At 48.4% G+C, this 17,491-nt stretch overlaps 1 protein-coding gene across 3 annotated transcripts in view; it reads left to right on the forward strand.

Annotated features, from left to right (window-relative positions):
• SLC25A48 (solute carrier family 25 member 48) overlaps positions 1 to 17,269 on the forward strand; it is a 39,587-nt gene extending 22,318 nt beyond the window's left edge. For all 3 annotated transcript variants that reach the window (XM_079143437.1, XM_079143438.1, XM_079143439.1), the window contains 4 exons: positions 5,186 to 5,443; positions 8,238 to 8,371; positions 13,850 to 14,006; positions 16,848 to 17,269. In XM_079143437.1, the coding sequence (XP_078999563.1) occupies positions 5,186 to 5,443; positions 8,238 to 8,371; positions 13,850 to 13,972 (515 nt within the window). In that variant the 3' untranslated portion in view covers positions 13,973 to 14,006; positions 16,848 to 17,269. The remainder of the gene's footprint in view (positions 1 to 5,185; positions 5,444 to 8,237; positions 8,372 to 13,849; positions 14,007 to 16,847) is intronic.
• The last annotated feature ends 222 nt before the right edge of the window (positions 17,270 to 17,491 follow it).

Below are 17,491 nucleotides of genomic sequence, written 5' to 3' on the forward strand. Positions count from 1 at the left end.
TATGGTGGGGTAGGGAGCAAAGAAGGGACAATTGCTAAAGTCAGGTGACATTGGAAGCAAAGACAAAGGGACATAGAAGGGAGTCTCTTTTTCAAGTTGAGAGAGAAAAAGGAAAGAAAAGAACAGAGATCTTTGAGGGCAAGAGGAAGGAAGTTGAAGAATGATGTCAGGAGTTCTGGCTCCACCATATGGAAGACAATCTGGGTGAAGAAGGGGACAGAATGCTCAGGATCTGTGGAGAAGAAGGTCCTAAGTTTTGGACATGCCAAGAGGAGATAAGGTGTACTGAATGGCGAGTGGCAGAGAGGGTCAGCCGAGAGTGGATCTAAGCAGGTGACGTCATTAATTCTGTTCCAGCATCTGCATGGGGCCAAAATGCGGCAAAACCATTTCTCTGGTTTCCCTCGATCCTTAGAGAGGCCCAGCTGAGAAGGTCTTGAGCGATGACTCTGAGGTCCTGAGTGCCCTGGTTTGTCTCTTTGGCAACATGATATTATTGCTTCCATGAAGATGGGTGGCCACTGAGAAGAACATGCTTCTCGAGGCAGACTGGCCTCAGGGAAGAACAGAAGATTTTTCAAGACATTCCCAGTACAGGGCAGTATCTATCAATGGTAGACCCCTGAGGTGACATGAGTTGCCTCCATTCAACTCCTAAAGAAAGATGACTCTGGAAAGGTAGTAATACTTGAAGTATGACAGGAGACACACCTGGAGATAACCCAGGACTGTACAGTCTGGGCATTCTTACCTCCCATGTAGGCTTTAGGCTGCAAACAGGAAGTGAGGCTGGGGCACTGGCAGCCCAGGAGTGGAGGGAGAAATTTTATGGAGAGGCCAGGCATATAGCCATGTAGTTCAAAAGAAGTCCTTGAAGGCTGGGGTTGTAGTGCAGTGGTCCTTGCCTGGCATGTGTGAGGCACTGGGTTTGATCCTCAGCACCACATAAAAATAAGTTAAAAAAATAAGATTAAAAAAAACAATAAAACTGTTCTTGGATTCTGAGTCTTTCAAACCGTAGTCCCACAGGGTTACCAGGGATCAATGAAGGTAAAAACAATATAATATACCATTTAAAAGTCACATACAGTGGTGGCACATAACTCGTTTTTTAAATCAATTGACAACAGCAAATATTGTCCTGGGTTCTGGACTTGATGCCAGTATTGGTCATTCTTGGCTCTGTGCGGGCACCAGTGATCTCCTGCAGCAGGCTTGGCTGCAGGCCATGGATGCCTGAGGTTGGCAGGTCCAGAACTTCCAGAATCTGGAGTCACATCAGGACAGGGTAATAAACATAGGAATGATAACTATTTGCCTTGAGTAAAGTGCATTTGAACAACACAGGTTTTAGTAAAGTGCCATTTGCCAAAATTCTCTTGAGGGTCACAAAATCCAAGAAGGTAGACAGGCCCTGCTTTTATACATAAAGAAACAAAAACCCAATGAGATCAAGTCCCTTGCATAGGGTTGGACAATAAATAGCAACTGAACAGGAATGGGAATCCTGGTCAGCTTCTAATGCAGGGCTCTTTCCACTAAAGCTTCTGCCTATCTCAAAACATTCATGCCCTAAGAAAACTGCTGGACTTTTTAGAAACAGGTACTGGGTAAGAGCGTCCCAGTTAGTTATGTCCTGGAAAAGTGATCTGAGGGGTCTATCAGACTGCTCATGACCAAACCCAAGCCTGAACCAAGGAGGTGATGACAGCTAGCTTTGTTCTGTAGTTCATGCCACCACATCACTGGGTGCCCCCATGACCCCTTAGATCAGTGCTACAGGTGGGACCATAATTTTGGAGTTCCATTTAGTATCTAAAACCTCTGGCCCAAGCATCAGATAGGCTCAACATTTGCTAAATACTGAGCATGCAATGCTTTGGGAGGGAGGCCAAAGTGCGGGAACCCACTCAGATCAGATGTTCCCATGGAAATGATGCTGAGCCACAGAGGGACTCAGGCACTGGATCACGGTAATAGGCCACGGTGTGCGATTCCTGTCATCAGGAAGTTTGCTGTCCCAGGAAGGGTGAAACAACATGCTCAGAAAATAGCAGCATCAAAGTCAGACCCCTCCTCCAAAAGCAAAATTACTGACAGAGGCACCTGCCTTCAAGGGGACCTCTGGCCCAGGCAGGCCAGTGAGCAAGACACCAGCTCTTTAAGGAAAGCAGTAAAGCCAGATGTCCAGGGCATGTGGTCAAAGGAGCAATGGCAGGGACCGAGCTGATGAGATGAGGGCCTGCAGGGGGCTTCTTTCAGCACTGTGTGGGGGTCCCCCATTCCTAGGTGAAGGTGAGAAGCAGGTGGGGGCCAATTCCACTGACTTTAGCCATCCTGCCAGTTTTGGTGTTGGGGGCATAAGTTGGCCCTAGTTGAATTTGGAAAAAGAAAGGAATCACAGGCCTCCTGACTTTTTGAGGTATATAATTCATTCCTATCATAGTAAAAGATAATACACCTTTGATTTAGAGAAAGATAAAAATAACTGGTCTCAATGGCAAAGCACTCACAAGATATGATCAAAATTTGATTTATATTTTCATCATTATAGAATACAAAATTCTGGATAGAGAAATTAAGTACGTTTTACTTTAGAAAAAGATACACCTACATCAGTCCTTTCACACACACATGCCCCCTAAAACCAAACCCTGAAGGAAGAGGTTGGAATCAGTGATCAGTTTCAAACTTCTAGCATCCTGTGACCTTCCCCAGGGCCCTTGGACAACTGGCATGCAAGCCCAGAGACTTCTGTTGTGTATTTCCAAGAGTTACCTTCTAAAAATTTCCCGAACTAAAGTTGGTCCACTGCTTGAGTTAGCAAATCTCTGATTCAGCCCAGGGTTCTGCACCATACCTTCCAGTCCATGGAGCACCTGGGAAATATGGCTGTTTTCTGGAAGAAACCTTTCTTATAAATTCATCAGGGGTGATAGCTTGATCTGGTCATAGTTTTCCATTGCCACTGAATTAAAAATAAGAATTAGTGTAAATTCATTATTATTTTAGTTGTGACCTTGAACCTAACTAATGGTTAGAAACTTGTGTCAGCGCAGAGCTGTGTCAGCTTCCTAGTGATGGTAGTTACAAAGAAAATTATATTGCTTTAATAGTCATAAATGGGTAATTCTCAAGCAATAAATTCTAGATTTCTTATGTGTCAAATTTAGGAGAATACAAGAGAATTTCCTTATTGTTACCTTGGAGAGTTAAAGAATAAAATACAGGTTTTTGTTGACAAAGCCAGTAGTGATTTTGCAAGTGTTTTTTCAATATCTGTACCTCCAAACAAGCCGATGATTTTCTGGATGCTGTCTTTCAATCAGTAACTCCTGAGGGCCACATCAAACTCATAGTTGATTCATGGAAACCTTGACTCCTGTTCAGGTCGGTGTTACCTGGAGATGAAAGTGGCCTAACAAAAGTTTATACATTGGGACATTGACACCTGTTCTGTGTCACGGGCAAACTTCCCAGGATGTCCCAGGCAATAGTCAGGATGGGATGAAATGCTTTGGGAGGGAGGCCAGAGTGCTGGGACCCACTCAGATCAGATGTTCCCATGGAAATGATGCTGAACCACAGAGGGACTCAGGCACTGGGTCCTGAGGGATGTCCAATGAACTTTAGTGAACTTTCAGTGGGCACAATGTCTGATCTTGCTCAAAGAAACTTGTGCCCCACAAAGCTCGCTTTACCCTGATCACCTATGGGACACACTGTGGAGGAGGTGATTTGGGCTCAGTGTCCTGTTTGCACTGTTGTTGGCCTACTATGGATATCAGCGAGTCACTTACTTCTCCACACGTGAATGGGAATTTGGGATGAATGCGTTCAAGTGTACTTCACAGGCAAATAGAAACCTCCTTCTGACCTCACAGACTTCTGGAAAGTCCAGAGGAAAGTCCAGGTTGCCCTTTAATCCCAAACCTCAAGTGGGGACTATGGAATCATGAAGCCAAGTGTTTGGTCCTAAGGCCTGTGTGAAACCAGAGTGGAACATGCTGTACGGAAATTAAACACAGGTAGCAAAGTGGTGTCATGGTCATGGGCAGACTTCATTCTAATTCTTTCCTGGCCATGTCGTATTAGTTTCTTGAGAAGGGAACATTGAGAAGAATCACTGTATCTGCTCAGGACTGGAAGGTCTTTCTGGCTGTGAGCCAAAGCTGTGCTAACAGGTCTGAAGCAGGGAAGAAGGTGACCCGCAGGGAGGCAGGTGGGAAGCAACCGGCAGGACTAAGTAAAAGGGAAAGTTCTCTCTGCCGGCTCCTAAACCTTTGAAGAAGCCAGAGACATGGGCCACCATTGCCATCACAGAGGTCAGAAAGGAGACAGTAACCTGGAGCCATGACTTTGGCAGGGGGGATGAAGGGTGGGGAGGGGCAAGGGCTCTACTGCTGCCCCAGAACTGTTTTAGGGCACAGCCTGGCCAGAGCTGAGTGAGTCAGGGTGAACAGCCCAGCCCTGCAGCCATGGGCTCCTGTGTCTGGTTCTTACCAGCCACCTCGCTGTCAGTATCATAATCTCTCAATCACTTATGGAGCCTTACAATATGCTCACCACCAAGACCAGCACTTTACATGCATTGTCTCATTTAACTCACAACAGCCTGTCCCTGTTTTAAAGATAAGGAAACAGGATGAAAACACTATCAAGATCAAAAAGTTGGTAAGTGGTGGAGTTAGGATTTGCAGCCAGAATACTGGTTCCAAATCTCGTATACTTTGGTGCTACCTTGTCATAGACACATGCATGCATACACAGACGCACACACGCACATGTACACACACACACACACACACACACACATACAGCCCATTAGATTTTACAGGCTTTGCTTCAAGATGGAGCATGGTGTGGCTAGGCATCATTGATCCTAGGTACCCTTCAGTCACATCTGCTTAGAAAGACATAGGAAGGTTGACCAGAAAGCCCTGGGAATCCTAAGGCAGTTTGCACTTTATCACCTGGCTGGAATCGTCTCCAATCCAGCTGTGCGGGTTGGCAGGGGCTCTTTGTTGGGTCTTCCAAATCCTATTGTGAGCTGCCAAGAAGGACAAGAAGGTTTGGTAAAACCCCATGAGTGGGAATTGTCACCGGCTGCACCAGCTCCAGTACCAGGGATGGCCAGTCTCTCATTCTTGGGTCACATGCCATCTTCTTGCCCCTGTCTTTGTAGCCAACCTCAGTCTGAAGTCCAGGGCAGTGGCTCTTGGGGAGCAGCCAGCCTACCAGGGACCATTGCACTGCATTGCAACCATCATGCGGACCGAGGGCCTGGCAGGGTTGTACCGGGGGGCCAGTGCCATGCTGCTGAGGGACATCCCAGGCTATTGCCTCTACTTTATCCCCTATGTGTTCCTGAGTGAGTGGATCACGCCTGAGGCCTGCGCAAGTCCCAGCCCCTGTGCCGTGTGGCTAGCAGGAGGCATGGCAGGTAAGAGCAGCAGCCACTGGAGCCCTCTCCCTGGGCCAGTCACTGAAGTGGAACAGGGAACAGAGATGGAGCCTACCACGCCCTTCTGAGCCCCAGGGGAGGCAGGACTCATCCAGCCACAAGTCCTGGAATTCTTCATTAAGTACCTTCTCTGTGCCAGACCTAGAATGGCCAAGAAAGAGCTAGGAGTGATGGATGACCCGCCTCACCCTCTCATCCCCTCCACTCTGGAGCCGTGAGAATGGGAGTCCCCATGTGGGATCATTGGCTTCCAGACAACAGACATATTTTGAGCACATACTCTGTGTCAGGGACTGCTGAGCTGTGGGAAGGAAATCTGGTCTCATGGCTCACCTGCATCTGCTCAGTGCAACCTTCCTGATGAGAGGAAGTTATGAGGTCTAGAAGGTGGGAATCCATCTCCCCATTTCACAGATAAGAGAACTCAGGGTCAGATATACTAAGTAGCCCACCCAAGGTCTTACAGCTAGTTCAGGGCCTAGTTTAACAGAAGGGACTCTGCAGGCAGAAAGATCCAAGTTCAAATCCACACTAACTCGTTTTGTGACTGTGGACTTGTCACTTAACCTGCTGCTCAGAACTCTGCACCATATCCCTATTTCATTTGTGCTAACAATCAACAGCCTCCAGTGGTTTTCCAGGCCCTCTCTGCTTTGGCTCTTGCTACCTCTCAGACCTCACTTTCTACTCCTCTCCCTTTACTTCCTCTTTTCCAGCTACACCCCTCTCTTTGCTAAACTAGCCCCCTCACCACAGGATTATAGGACTTATGCTCCATCTGTAGGCCACTGGGGACTTTGATGAGAGCCATATCAGTGGAGAGATGAATTATAAAAATCTGATTTAAGGCTGGGTTCAGTAGTGCACATCTGTAATCCCTAAGGCTCAGGAAGCTGAGGCAGGAGGATCTCAAGTTCAAAGCCAGCCTCAGCAACGCAGCGAGGCCCAAGCAACACAGAAAGACCCCATCTCAAAATTATATATATAATTTTATATATATACATATGAAAAATTTTTAAACATATATATATGTGTGTGTGTGTGTATACACACACACACACACACACACATCTATATATAGGTTGGGATGTGGCTCAGTGGCTAAGCACCCCTGAGTTTAATCCCCAGTAGCAAAACAAAAAAACAACAAAAAAATCCCCAAAACCTGATTTAAGTGAGACCAAAAGAGAACGGGATGAAAGAAATCAGAGAACCCAGATATATTCAGTACTTCTGACAAATTCTGCTATGCTGTAATGAGGAATCAAGAAATGGAAGCTGGTTTCGGTGGTGCACGCCTGTAATCCCAGGGTCTCAAGGGGCAAGTGAGGTACTAAGCAGCTCAGAGAGATTCTGCCTCTAAATAAAATACAAAATAGGGTTGGGGATGTGGTTCAGTGGTTGAGTGCCCCTGAGTTCAATCCCCTGTACCAAAAAAAGAAAAGAAAAGAAATAGAGCTACAAGCAGAGCAGCACATGGAAGTCAAGAGAAGACTGCTTTTCAAGAAGGCAGATGCCTTGACACATTCCATGCTGATGGAACAGATCCAACAGAGGGAAGAAAATCTTTGCTCCCAGTCCTCCTCCTTCTCTTCCTAACTCACTAATGCTTTGAACTCAGCAAATACATAATAGAGCCCACATCTTGGCCACCAAATAATACTGTGCTCTCTGTGCCCCCATGTGTCTGAGGCCTGTCCCTTGCCCTATTCCTGGTAAAAGCTCAGTGAATACTGGTTGGCGGAGAGGACGAGAAGTTTCCATCTGCTCTCATTTCTGTTGAGAGCAGGTATGAGTGGCCCTGGCCAGCAAACCTCATTTCATGATGCCCTTGTCATGGGCTGAGCCCTGAGGAAGCAGCCCCTTATTCTGGCAAAAGGCAGAATGGAGTTGAGATCCAGAGGCTTCCAGAGGGCCATGGACAAGAACGTGAGGGGCTTGGAGGTCAGGGGCAGCAGAGGCTCAGGGTAAGCGAAGGTGTCTCTGGGAAGCCACTGGGCAGCAATCACTAAACCTAGCAAACCAGCTGCCCTGGACTTTGACATCAGTGTGTTTTCTCTCTCCACTCGAGACTGTGCCAATTTCTGTGTTTACCCAATAACCTGCCACTGTTTTCCTAGAATCCTTTAAAGTCACAAAAGTGCTCAAACTGGGGCACCCGTGCTTACCCAGTGAGGGTGACTCTGGCATGTGGTCCCAAAGTTCTATTCCACATATTTGGGGAAAAAAAAAAAAAAAAGGGATTTTGAAGAAAAAACAAAAACAAACAAGCCCTCTCCCTAATCTTTTCTGCAGTCCCCAGTCTGGCCCTTCTGGGTGAGCAGCCTATCTGCAAGTGTTTGTTCAGCTTCTCCACGTTCAGTGTAAATCCTGCCCCCGGGCAGTTGCCTCCCTTAAGCAGCCTCACCCTGGCACTGCCTCCTGTGGCCACATTCTTGTGGAGCCTGTCACTATCTCACCAACATAACAAAGAACGATGCCACTTGTCCAGCACTGACTGTGGACTGGCCCCATGGTCAAGGCTTCATGTTTATCAGTTCCCTGGGTCCTCACAGCAACGCCGGAAGATGGGCCCTGCTCTACTTTACAGATGAGGGGCCCGAGGCTCTGAGTCCCACAGCAAGTGGCCGGGGAGGATCAGAAACACTTTGCAGGTCCCCCAGCAGCTTAGGGAGCTTCTGCATGGTGGAAATCCCCGGGGAGGCAGGTGCCTCCAGACCCCAGCCAGCCAGCCAGCCAGCCCTGACACCTGATCCTTTCTCTCTCCTTGCAGGAGCCATTTCCTGGGGGACAGCGACTCCTATGGATGTCGTGAAAAGCCGACTGCAAGCTGACGGGGTTTATTTAAACAAATACAAAGGCGTCCTGGACTGTATCTCCCAGAGTTACCAGCAAGAAGGCCTTAAAGTAAGCCCCGCCACAATCTTGCGCCAGCCCCCCGGGGAGTGCTTCAGACATGTGGGGGCATGAGACTAATGGAGACCGAGGCGCTGTCAGGTACCATTGATCAAGTGCCATGAGCAGGTGCCACACCCAGCGCTCTGCCTGTGCTGTCTTGCCTAGTTCTCACCCCGGGGCTGGTGGAGGAGGCAGGTGTGCCTCCTACCTGAACAGGATCAGAGAACACTGGTGACCTGCTGCTGCCACACAGCTGCTGGTGGTAGAGCCGGGAATAGCACCCACGTCTGTCACCAATTTGCTCCTCATCAAGATGGGATGGGTCCTTCTTTCCCCCTCCTCCAAGTGAGAATTCTAGAGCCCCCTCACATCCTTCCTGCCCCTCCATCTTCTCTTCTTACCAGCTCTAGGCCCCCAGAGTTATCCTCAGCTCCCCACCCCAGCAGAGTCCAGAGCCCATCACCGCTGGTCTCTGCGTGGAGGCATCTCCGACCTGGCTCCCCAGACTTGTCTCCTCTGTTCTTCTCCCTATAGCCCAAGAGCGTATCCCCTTCCAACTGCCAATCTATCCCCGAGCAAAGACCAGACTTCCACGTCTGGTGTCCAAGATTGTTGAGAAAGTATCACCCTGCAGCCAAACCACTGTGCCTGCCCTTCCTGCAATGGCCCTTGCTCTCTTGGCCTGGCTCTTGGAGTTAGCAGCCTTGATTTTAAGGTTGGGCCTAGTTATCTGTGAGCTGGGGGAATTCAAGTAAGTGGGTTTGCCTCTTTTTGCCTCAGTTTCTCCAGGATTTACACTGAACATGGAGAAGCTGAACAAACACTTGCAGATAGGCTGCTCACCCAGAAGGGCCAGACTGGGGATTGTGGAAAAGATTAGGGACAGGATTTGTTGTGTTTTTTTTTTTTTTTTTTTTTCTCAAAATCCCTTTTCTTTTCCATATATATGGAATAGAACTTTGGGACCCCACGCCAGTCACCCACACTGAATAAACTCCAGTTTGTGCACTTTTGTGACTTTAAGAATCATCTCTGCCCTAATGGACAGGGGTGTTTAGTGGGTTAAATGAAGTTGGGCTTATAAAAGGTGCTTAGTTTCAGGCAGAACCCGAAGGGAAGGTTTAGGAAGACTTGAGTTCGTTATTGGCGTTAGTATTACCAGGAGTAGTGTTACCCCCAAGTCTGGGTCTTCTCCTGCACAGCTGCCTCACTGGAGCCCTGCCATATGCTCTGGCCCATCCTTGTGGCCCAGCACTCCTGCCCCCAGAGTCCACCAGCTCTCTCTTGTGTCCACCCATAGAGCTTCTCACACACCACAGTGGATGACAGAGCTTTCTATACCTGCCCTTCTCCTCTTCTTACAAGTTCCTTGAGGTCCTGCCCTACTTCTCCCCTACTTGGAGAAGGGTCCAGAGTTCTGGATGACCCAGAGGAGGATAGCTAGCATGCTGTGTGGAAGGAAGCAGGATCCAAATGACCCCTGAAGCTAGATCAAAGGGCTCAACTGAAAGGACAAAACTACTAGGACTCAATGTGACTTGTAGCCCTTGGTATGAAATAATCAATTTCCTCTGTAGAGGATGCTGCAATCTGATTTGACAAAGGCTCCTGGGAAAAATGCCTGGAGCTTTATATTTTATGTGTTCACTATTAATTTGACAAATGCCCATTTTTAGAACAACTAATATGTACCAGGTTCAGTTCTAGGAGTTGGGGATAGAAGAGTAAATAAAGAAAACAATCCCATGCTCTGATGACGCTAACGGCCAGTGAGCCAATAATGGGAACCAGGTCCCAAGGTTGCATTAATAGAAGCAGAGTGGGTAGAACAAGTGAGGTGAATCACAGCTAGAATTTTGTGTCCACTTCTGGTCACTACCTACTGATTAGGACACTGATGGTGCTCAAAATGAAGACCAGAAGTAAAACATCATAGCATGTGAAGGAAGGCAGGCACTGGGCCTGGGACTCTGTGTAGTATGAAAAGATGTGATGTACAGGGAATTTCATTTCTCTCTTCTGTTTAAGGAAAATTTGAAGCTTTTCTTTTCTATTTTAATTGTTACTATTGTTATTTTTACAAGCGCTGCACTGACAAAAGGGTAAAGTCCAGGTATAGCCTCATTTTTTCTTTTTCTTTCTTCTTCTTCTTTTTTTTTTTTGTATTTTTTTCCTTTTAGCAGAGGCAGAACTTGTGATTCATCCAACAATTACAGAGGAACACAAAAGATATCCAAGTAGGGTGCTGTATTTATTTTGAATGCTCTTGTCTATTTCCTAAAATATTAATGTGTCATAGTTTCAAGTCATCTATACAGGCCAAATGCATTGCTGGTATTATTTCCTCCACAACTTACTGGGCTCCATAAAAACCAGAGTCCTAGAAGGCACTGTCTCTTAGTCTCAGTGTCATTTGGTCCATGCCATTTCTTCACAAGAGTGTTTGAGATGGAGACAGCAGTACTCAGCTTGATCAACCACTTCCTTGGCCAGATGGTTCAAGATTAATTCTTGAATTTTTATTTATTGATTAAAGACAGATGTAAGCATAGGAAATTTCCAAAGGCCAAGGGACAGACTGTCTCAATGTCCCTCCTATGGTCCCCGTCCTTCCAAAGGCAATTATCATTATGAGTTTGTCATGGTATATTCCAGTAATGCTGCCCGTACGAGCGTGTTTATTCGTGAGTATGTTCGTGTGTGTTTGTATACAGGAGCATTTCCATATGAATAAATAGAAAGGTGAAAAGAGAAAAAAGCACAGTCCTGGGAACCCAGCTTGCCTCAAAGGCAGTTTCTAGCAGCAGCAGCAGCAGCAGCAGCAGGAACCACCTTGCCGAGGGCCAGCGGGAGGCTGCAGTCCCTGCTGGCCTGAGCGCCACCCTTGTGTCTGTGTCTTAGGGAGGCAGGCACGAAGCCCTGTTCCCATCTTCCTCTAACCTGCTCTCATCTTCCTGTGGAAGAACAACTTGGGGGTGACAAAGAATCAGAGAGAAAATGACAAGGGAATATGACTTGAGTAGCCCTTGGTAAACCACTTGAAGATGGCCAGGGAGCAGCCTTTGGGATGGGAACGGCTGAAGTCCATGGTCTTGTGGGACAGCCCCTGTATACAAACAGAAGGAAGACCGAGTGGCTGGGAATCCACGCTCTGCCCACTGCAAGGATCATCTCTGGCCACTTGGGCCATGGTTCCTGTTTGGAGAGTTATTGTCTGAAGAGGAGGCTGGAGGAGTGCCCTCGGGTCCTTCTGTGCCACAGAGGTAGTGGCTGTGCTGAAGGGGTTAGTGACACCAGGCTAAGGCTGGATGGGACACTAAGAGGAAGGCTGTAGGTGGACAAGCTTCCTGAGGCACCAGGGTCAGTTGCCTTGTGCTTCTGTCCCCTGGGAGTCTGGAGCTGTCCTCCTTCTCCAGGAATCCCCCACTGCCACTGCCACCAGGACTCCTACAGCTCAGAGACCCTTCCTTTTTCACATGTGGGAGTTGATTTATGTCTTCATTCACTTATCCATCCATTGGCTCATTTAACAAGCACATATGGGAGGTCTATGCTGGCAGGTGCTGGGGACCCAGAGGTCAACCACGCCCGCGACCTTGCACTCACTGCCCCTTGGGAGACAGGACACGGGTGGTGGGAAATCAGTGTGGGAAGTGCTGTAATGGGAGATGCTGAGTGCACAGAAGGTGATGGGTCATATTTGACCTTGGAGAGGCCATGTGAGGATATCCTGAGGCTGCAAACCAGGTCTCCAGAGCATTTTAGACCAGGGCACATGGGATACTGCAGGCCAAGGATTGGTTTGGACTTGATTTGGGGTGTTGGGAAGCCATGGAGGCTTCAAGAAAAAGAATTTGGTCTGGTCTGGGGGCTACGTGTTCTGAAAACTTGGGGTAAAACCAGCACCTATGCCCATTGTTCTCATGTGGGCCTCGTGGCAGAACAGGTCACAGCTCCTGGAGGGAGGTCCCTCTGCCTGGCCCAGCTTCATAGAGCAGAACCAAGCCAAGGCCTACAGGGAAGCCTCTGTGGGCACCCAGCATGGAATTTTCCTCTCGGAGCTTGACCCAGTTCCTTTCTGTTTTTCTGTCACTCTGGGTGAGCTTGTGGAATTCCAAAAAGGTTAGACATTAGAGAGGAGGGCCAATGCTACTGGGATCCTGCTGCTCCCTGCCTGAATGGCTCCAGGGTTTGACTTGCTCACCTCTGGGGACCCAGGTCCATCAGCTCCTTTATTGACCCAGCTGCATCCCTAAGTTTTCAGGATCACCTTGTCATTGGCATCTTGGCCAATGACAGTGAACCTTCACTGATTCCAACATCTGAAACCCAGGGTCCAAGGAAACTAGGAAAACACAAAGAGCCAGTTACTACTTTCTTTAAAATGACTATGTCAGTTTCTTAAACTTAATGACCTCTTTAAACCTGTCAGAGCAGGTTTAGATCTGTGTCCAACAGTTCTCAGGTCATTCATGCTTGGGTGAGGATTGGCCTTAGGTGGTGATTTCTGCCCACAGAACACATTAAGAGACAGATCCTTCCACACCCCCACTTGCCCAAGCCCTATCTGTTCTCATCACTGTCTGCTTATTTTGTAAGTGGTCCTGAGTGAGGCTTATCTTCTCCAATAGGTTGTAACTGCTCTCATTGGCCAGAGCCCGCTCAGCACCACACAGGAAGACTCAGGGAGGAAAGGGATCATGGGAAGCATCTGATGATGTGCCTGAGGGATGGAAGATAAATTCAGGTGACACCAAGCAGCAGAGGCAGAGTCTAGCAGCTCGTCAGTATAGGTCTTGTCTCTTCCGCACTCATGCCAGCATTTGAGGTTGAGTTCTTCTCCCTTTTAGGTGACAATTTTCCATAATGACAATGGTGGTGGTGGCAGTCAGCAGTGTGGGTATTCACGATGCCTCAGGCGCTGTGAGAGTGCTCCAGAAGCGTCTCATTCATTCCCACAAACAACCTTAGCAGTTCAATGCTATTATTACCCCCACTTCACAGTTGGGAACATTGAGTTCCAGAGAGTTTGCCACTTGCCCAGGTAACCCAGATACTCATTGGGAAAGCAGTGACCTGACTCCACATCTGCAGTCTTCAGCACAGCTGTTTTTCACTTGCAACTTTGGGAAACATCACATGAATGAAGCAGTGTCTTGGTGGTTAGGCATAGCTGGTGCTCTGTCTGTTTAGGATTCCAGATTCCTGAGCAGTGTGAATGTGGGGAGGAGGAGGGACCGTCAAGCAAGTGTACACAGGGACTCAACAGTGTCTTGGGGACTCAATGGTCTTAAGTGCCTGTATGTCAGAGTCAGGAGGGAAGGTTCTATCAGATGTGACATGGGGCATGACTAGGGCATCCTATGTGGTCTTTGCTCACACAGGGGCCAGGGTGGGCGGCACTACCAGCCACTTCTCTGGATCCCAGCAGTGGCATGTCAGAGGGAGTGTGTCAGGTCCTGGACTAACCGGGCCTCCTGTGTGAAGGTGTTTTTCAGAGGCATCACAGTGAACGCTGTGCGGGGCTTCCCCATGAGTGCCGCCATGTTCCTCGGGTATGAGCTCTCGCTGCAGGCCCTGCGCGGGGACCAGGCTGTGACGAGCCCATGAGCGCCAGGTCATTGTGCTTCCTTGCCAGCCAGTTGTGAGTATGAAACTCCTCTCTTCATTGTGAAAATGCTGTGGCTTTCTGAATTTGCTTTTCTGTCACCTGTGGTAGGTCTGGGGCTGGAGTCACCACCCTTCTCACAGTCGCTGGCTGTTCTGAAATGCCCACCAGTGACTGGCGGAGTCACTGTGACTACCCTGGTGATCAGCTACTTCAGGAAGAAGGAGGAAGTTTCTAGTGAGCTAAGTCACGATTGACCTGGATTTGGCCTTTCAGAGCTGAGTCCTCAGTGACTGAGGTGGACACAGAACTTCCCTGGTGTGGCCAGCTCACCTACCCATGTTCCCTTCAGCAGCTGCCACACCCTCCAGAGAAGTGCAGTTGTCTGTTCTGTTTAAATGGAGTGACCCAGGCTCGGGAGTGAGGACTCCAAACAAGGCGTCCACTCCCTGCTCACAGGAGCACCGTCTCCCCACCTCCCTATTGAACTTCAGAGCCTGAGTCTGAGAGCCCTAGAGGACAGGTTTCTGCCACCATTTCTGGCCTCCTGTGCTCCCTCCTTTTTCCTTTCTCATTGTAGAAACATCACTGAACCTGAGGGATTTTCTTTAAAAACAAACCTGAGCAGGTGACTCCGTTGCTCAAAGGCCCTCAGTGGCTTCCCCTTGCCTGCTCCTCCAGCTGCCAAACTCGCCACCTTCCTGAATGTCCCATCTCATTTTCACCTCTGAGTCTTGCTCGTGCTGTGCCCTCTGCCCAATTCCCTCTTCTCCATCCTTCCCCCTTGCCTTGATTTCATCTGGTCTTTGTCCTACAGCCCCAGGTGTAGAAATCATCTCCTCTAGGATGCCTGCCTGATTTCTCAGCTAGGACAAGGGGTGCCTGCTGTAGACCCCCCATGCCACCTGGGTACATTCCACCTGCCGATTACTGCCCTGGTGCCCAGCCAGGTGAAGGCCCCAGCACACTGCACCCCTGTACGGCTAGGGCCTCCCAGCAGCCACGACTGCAGACTCTCCCGAGGAGGAGGGTCTTTGGCAGAGAAGTCTAGAAACCCTCCCTGCTACCCCACTGGGGGAAGGGAGAGAGTGTAAGAGTCAGCCTGACCATGGTGAGCCCGGGCCAGCTCTGGGAGTTGACTTTAAATAAACTGCTTTCGGTTTTTACAAAAGGACTAACATTCACAGCTCTTCTGGCTTTCTCTCTCTCTCTCTCTCTCTCTCTTTTAATAAAGGGAAAAGGGTAGTAATACATTGTACATAATTAAACATCTTGAAGAGTTTGGTTGATGTCCAGGGCAAGGCAGGGCAGGGCAGGGCAGGGACGTTGTCATGTTTACTTAGAGATGTGGTCAGATATCAGCACCCCCATCTCACTTTAACAGGTAAAGGTAACTTAAAAGTTCTGTAATAAAATCAACGTATTTTTATTGTAGAAAAAATGGAAAATACAAATAAACAGGAAGAACAATATAAAAATACCTGCAATTACAAGAACTTGTTATTATTCTTCCAAGTGTTCTTAACATGCATCCCCACCTTCAGATTCTACTTGCACAGTGTTTTATAACTCATTCCTGTCTGATAGTTCAGGACCATTTTTCCACGTCATTAAATCTTTAGCTACAAAATGGTTTTAATGCCAGCCTCGCAGATCCCAGAGTGGCTGGCTGCTTGCCCAAGCTGTCATACTGTGCCACTGTGACTACCCTGGTGATCAGCTACTTCAGGAAGAAGGAGGAAGTTTCTAGTGAGCCAAGTCACGATTGTCCTGGATTTGGCCTTTCAGAGCAGTGACCAACCCAATTGGAAGTTTTTCTTTCTGAAAGTGCTCTCCTCTTCAAGGGCCTTGGACATCCGTATCCCTTAGGAAAGGGGCCTGAGAAATAGGGGGTGGAGGCTACCAGCATCTGCTCTGGAGCCTCATTTTGAACAAACCTCGCTCAAGGGTATTCAGCTTTGTATTTTAAAGAAGACCCAGGAATACCAAGGCCTTCTACCAAGATCTAGACTTTAATTTAGCAAGTAGCTATGAGATTTCAGGCAGGTCAATTCTAGGAAGCCGTATCACCCTTTGTGAAGATGTGAAGACAATGCCTCCCTCACGTGGACCAGGGACAGAACAAGATGATGGATATTGCAGGACTAGGGAGTCCTGCAGCTCCCCGTGGTGGGATGGTGACTGTCTCAAGAGTCCCTGGGCACAGGTGCAGGACTGACATGAGGATTGTTTCTAAGCGCCTGCCAGGAATAGAGGATCCAGCTCCCCCACTCCCAGGGAGGAAAAATACTTCTTGTCATTCGTTCCCTGCATTATCTCCCTCTCAGGTACAAGTAGTGACCCAGGGGCAACATGAAACCCAGTAAAAAGCATGTGAGGTTTTGTTTCGTGATGGGGTTTAGTTCTATCTGTTTACGTGGAGAAACCAGAGTCAGACAATTCAAGAAAGATGACCTTTGACAGTAGAGAAGGGGTCCCAATCACTGGCCAGCCACCAGCTCTTAAGTTTATCTAAGGTCTATAGACCCCCCTGTGCATCCCTGCCCGCCCACCAGAACCCCAGGACCCAGAACCTTCCTGGAATAATGCTGATCTGATCTCATGCTCCAAACCCCAGTGGTCTACTTTCAATTTCAGGAAAATTCATATTCAAGGAAAGGAGATACATTCTTCTTATAATACCCATTTTAAACATTTACAAATAACCCCAGACAGCCCCCCGGCCCTTCAGCCATGTATGTGTGTTCTCATGGTGATGCGTGGCCCATCACTGCTTCATAAGTAGTCACAAGAAGTATCTAAATGGGTCTTTGGCCCCTAAATCCAAGGTGACAACCTTGGAAGATGAAGTTCTTACCTTTTCTCCTTTTCCTCCAGGACGGGTGTCATCTGACCAGGGCTTCATCCACTACATGTTGAGGCTGGCAGCATCTGCCAAACCAGCGAGAGTGAATTTGCTGGAGAGAAATAAGGACCCAGGCCATGCAGGGCTCTGTGCCAGGTGGGCCTCCAGCCAGCACACTGGCCTTGAGACACCTTTCTCCATGACTGCAGCCTCTGTGCCCCTCACCCCAGGCTGCGTCTCCGAGCTGCTGATTTGGAAGGAATCAATGGACTACTGACGGAGCAGTCACCATTTATTTCAGCTTCAGATCAGCACATGGTAAAAATCAGGGCAAAATAAACCCTGCCTTTGTGACTGTGGTAAACTTATTGGGGATACACATGGAGGAGCTGGAGTTGACTCTAAGTTTCCAAATAAAAGCATTTAAAAAATCTCTTCAGGTTGTTTCTGTGTCAGATGTCTTTGGCTGGCTTCCAAGAGGCACCAGCTACCCTCATTCCTATATCTCCTTCAGGCCCTGGAGATGGCAGGGCCCAGAGAAGCTGGCTCCACACAAGGAAGCAGAGGAACTAGGGTTGGCTGTCCTGCTCCCTTTCTCCCAGGTTCCTGAGGTCAGCAGCGGAGGGCATGGTGGTTGAAAAGGGCCATGGAGAGAAAGCCTTGTAGGTGCTTTCCA

The sequence above is a fragment of the Sciurus vulgaris genome, assembly GCF_902686455.1.
Source record: "Sciurus vulgaris genome assembly, chromosome: 6".
Lineage (NCBI taxonomy): Eukaryota > Metazoa > Chordata > Mammalia > Rodentia > Sciuridae > Sciurus > Sciurus vulgaris.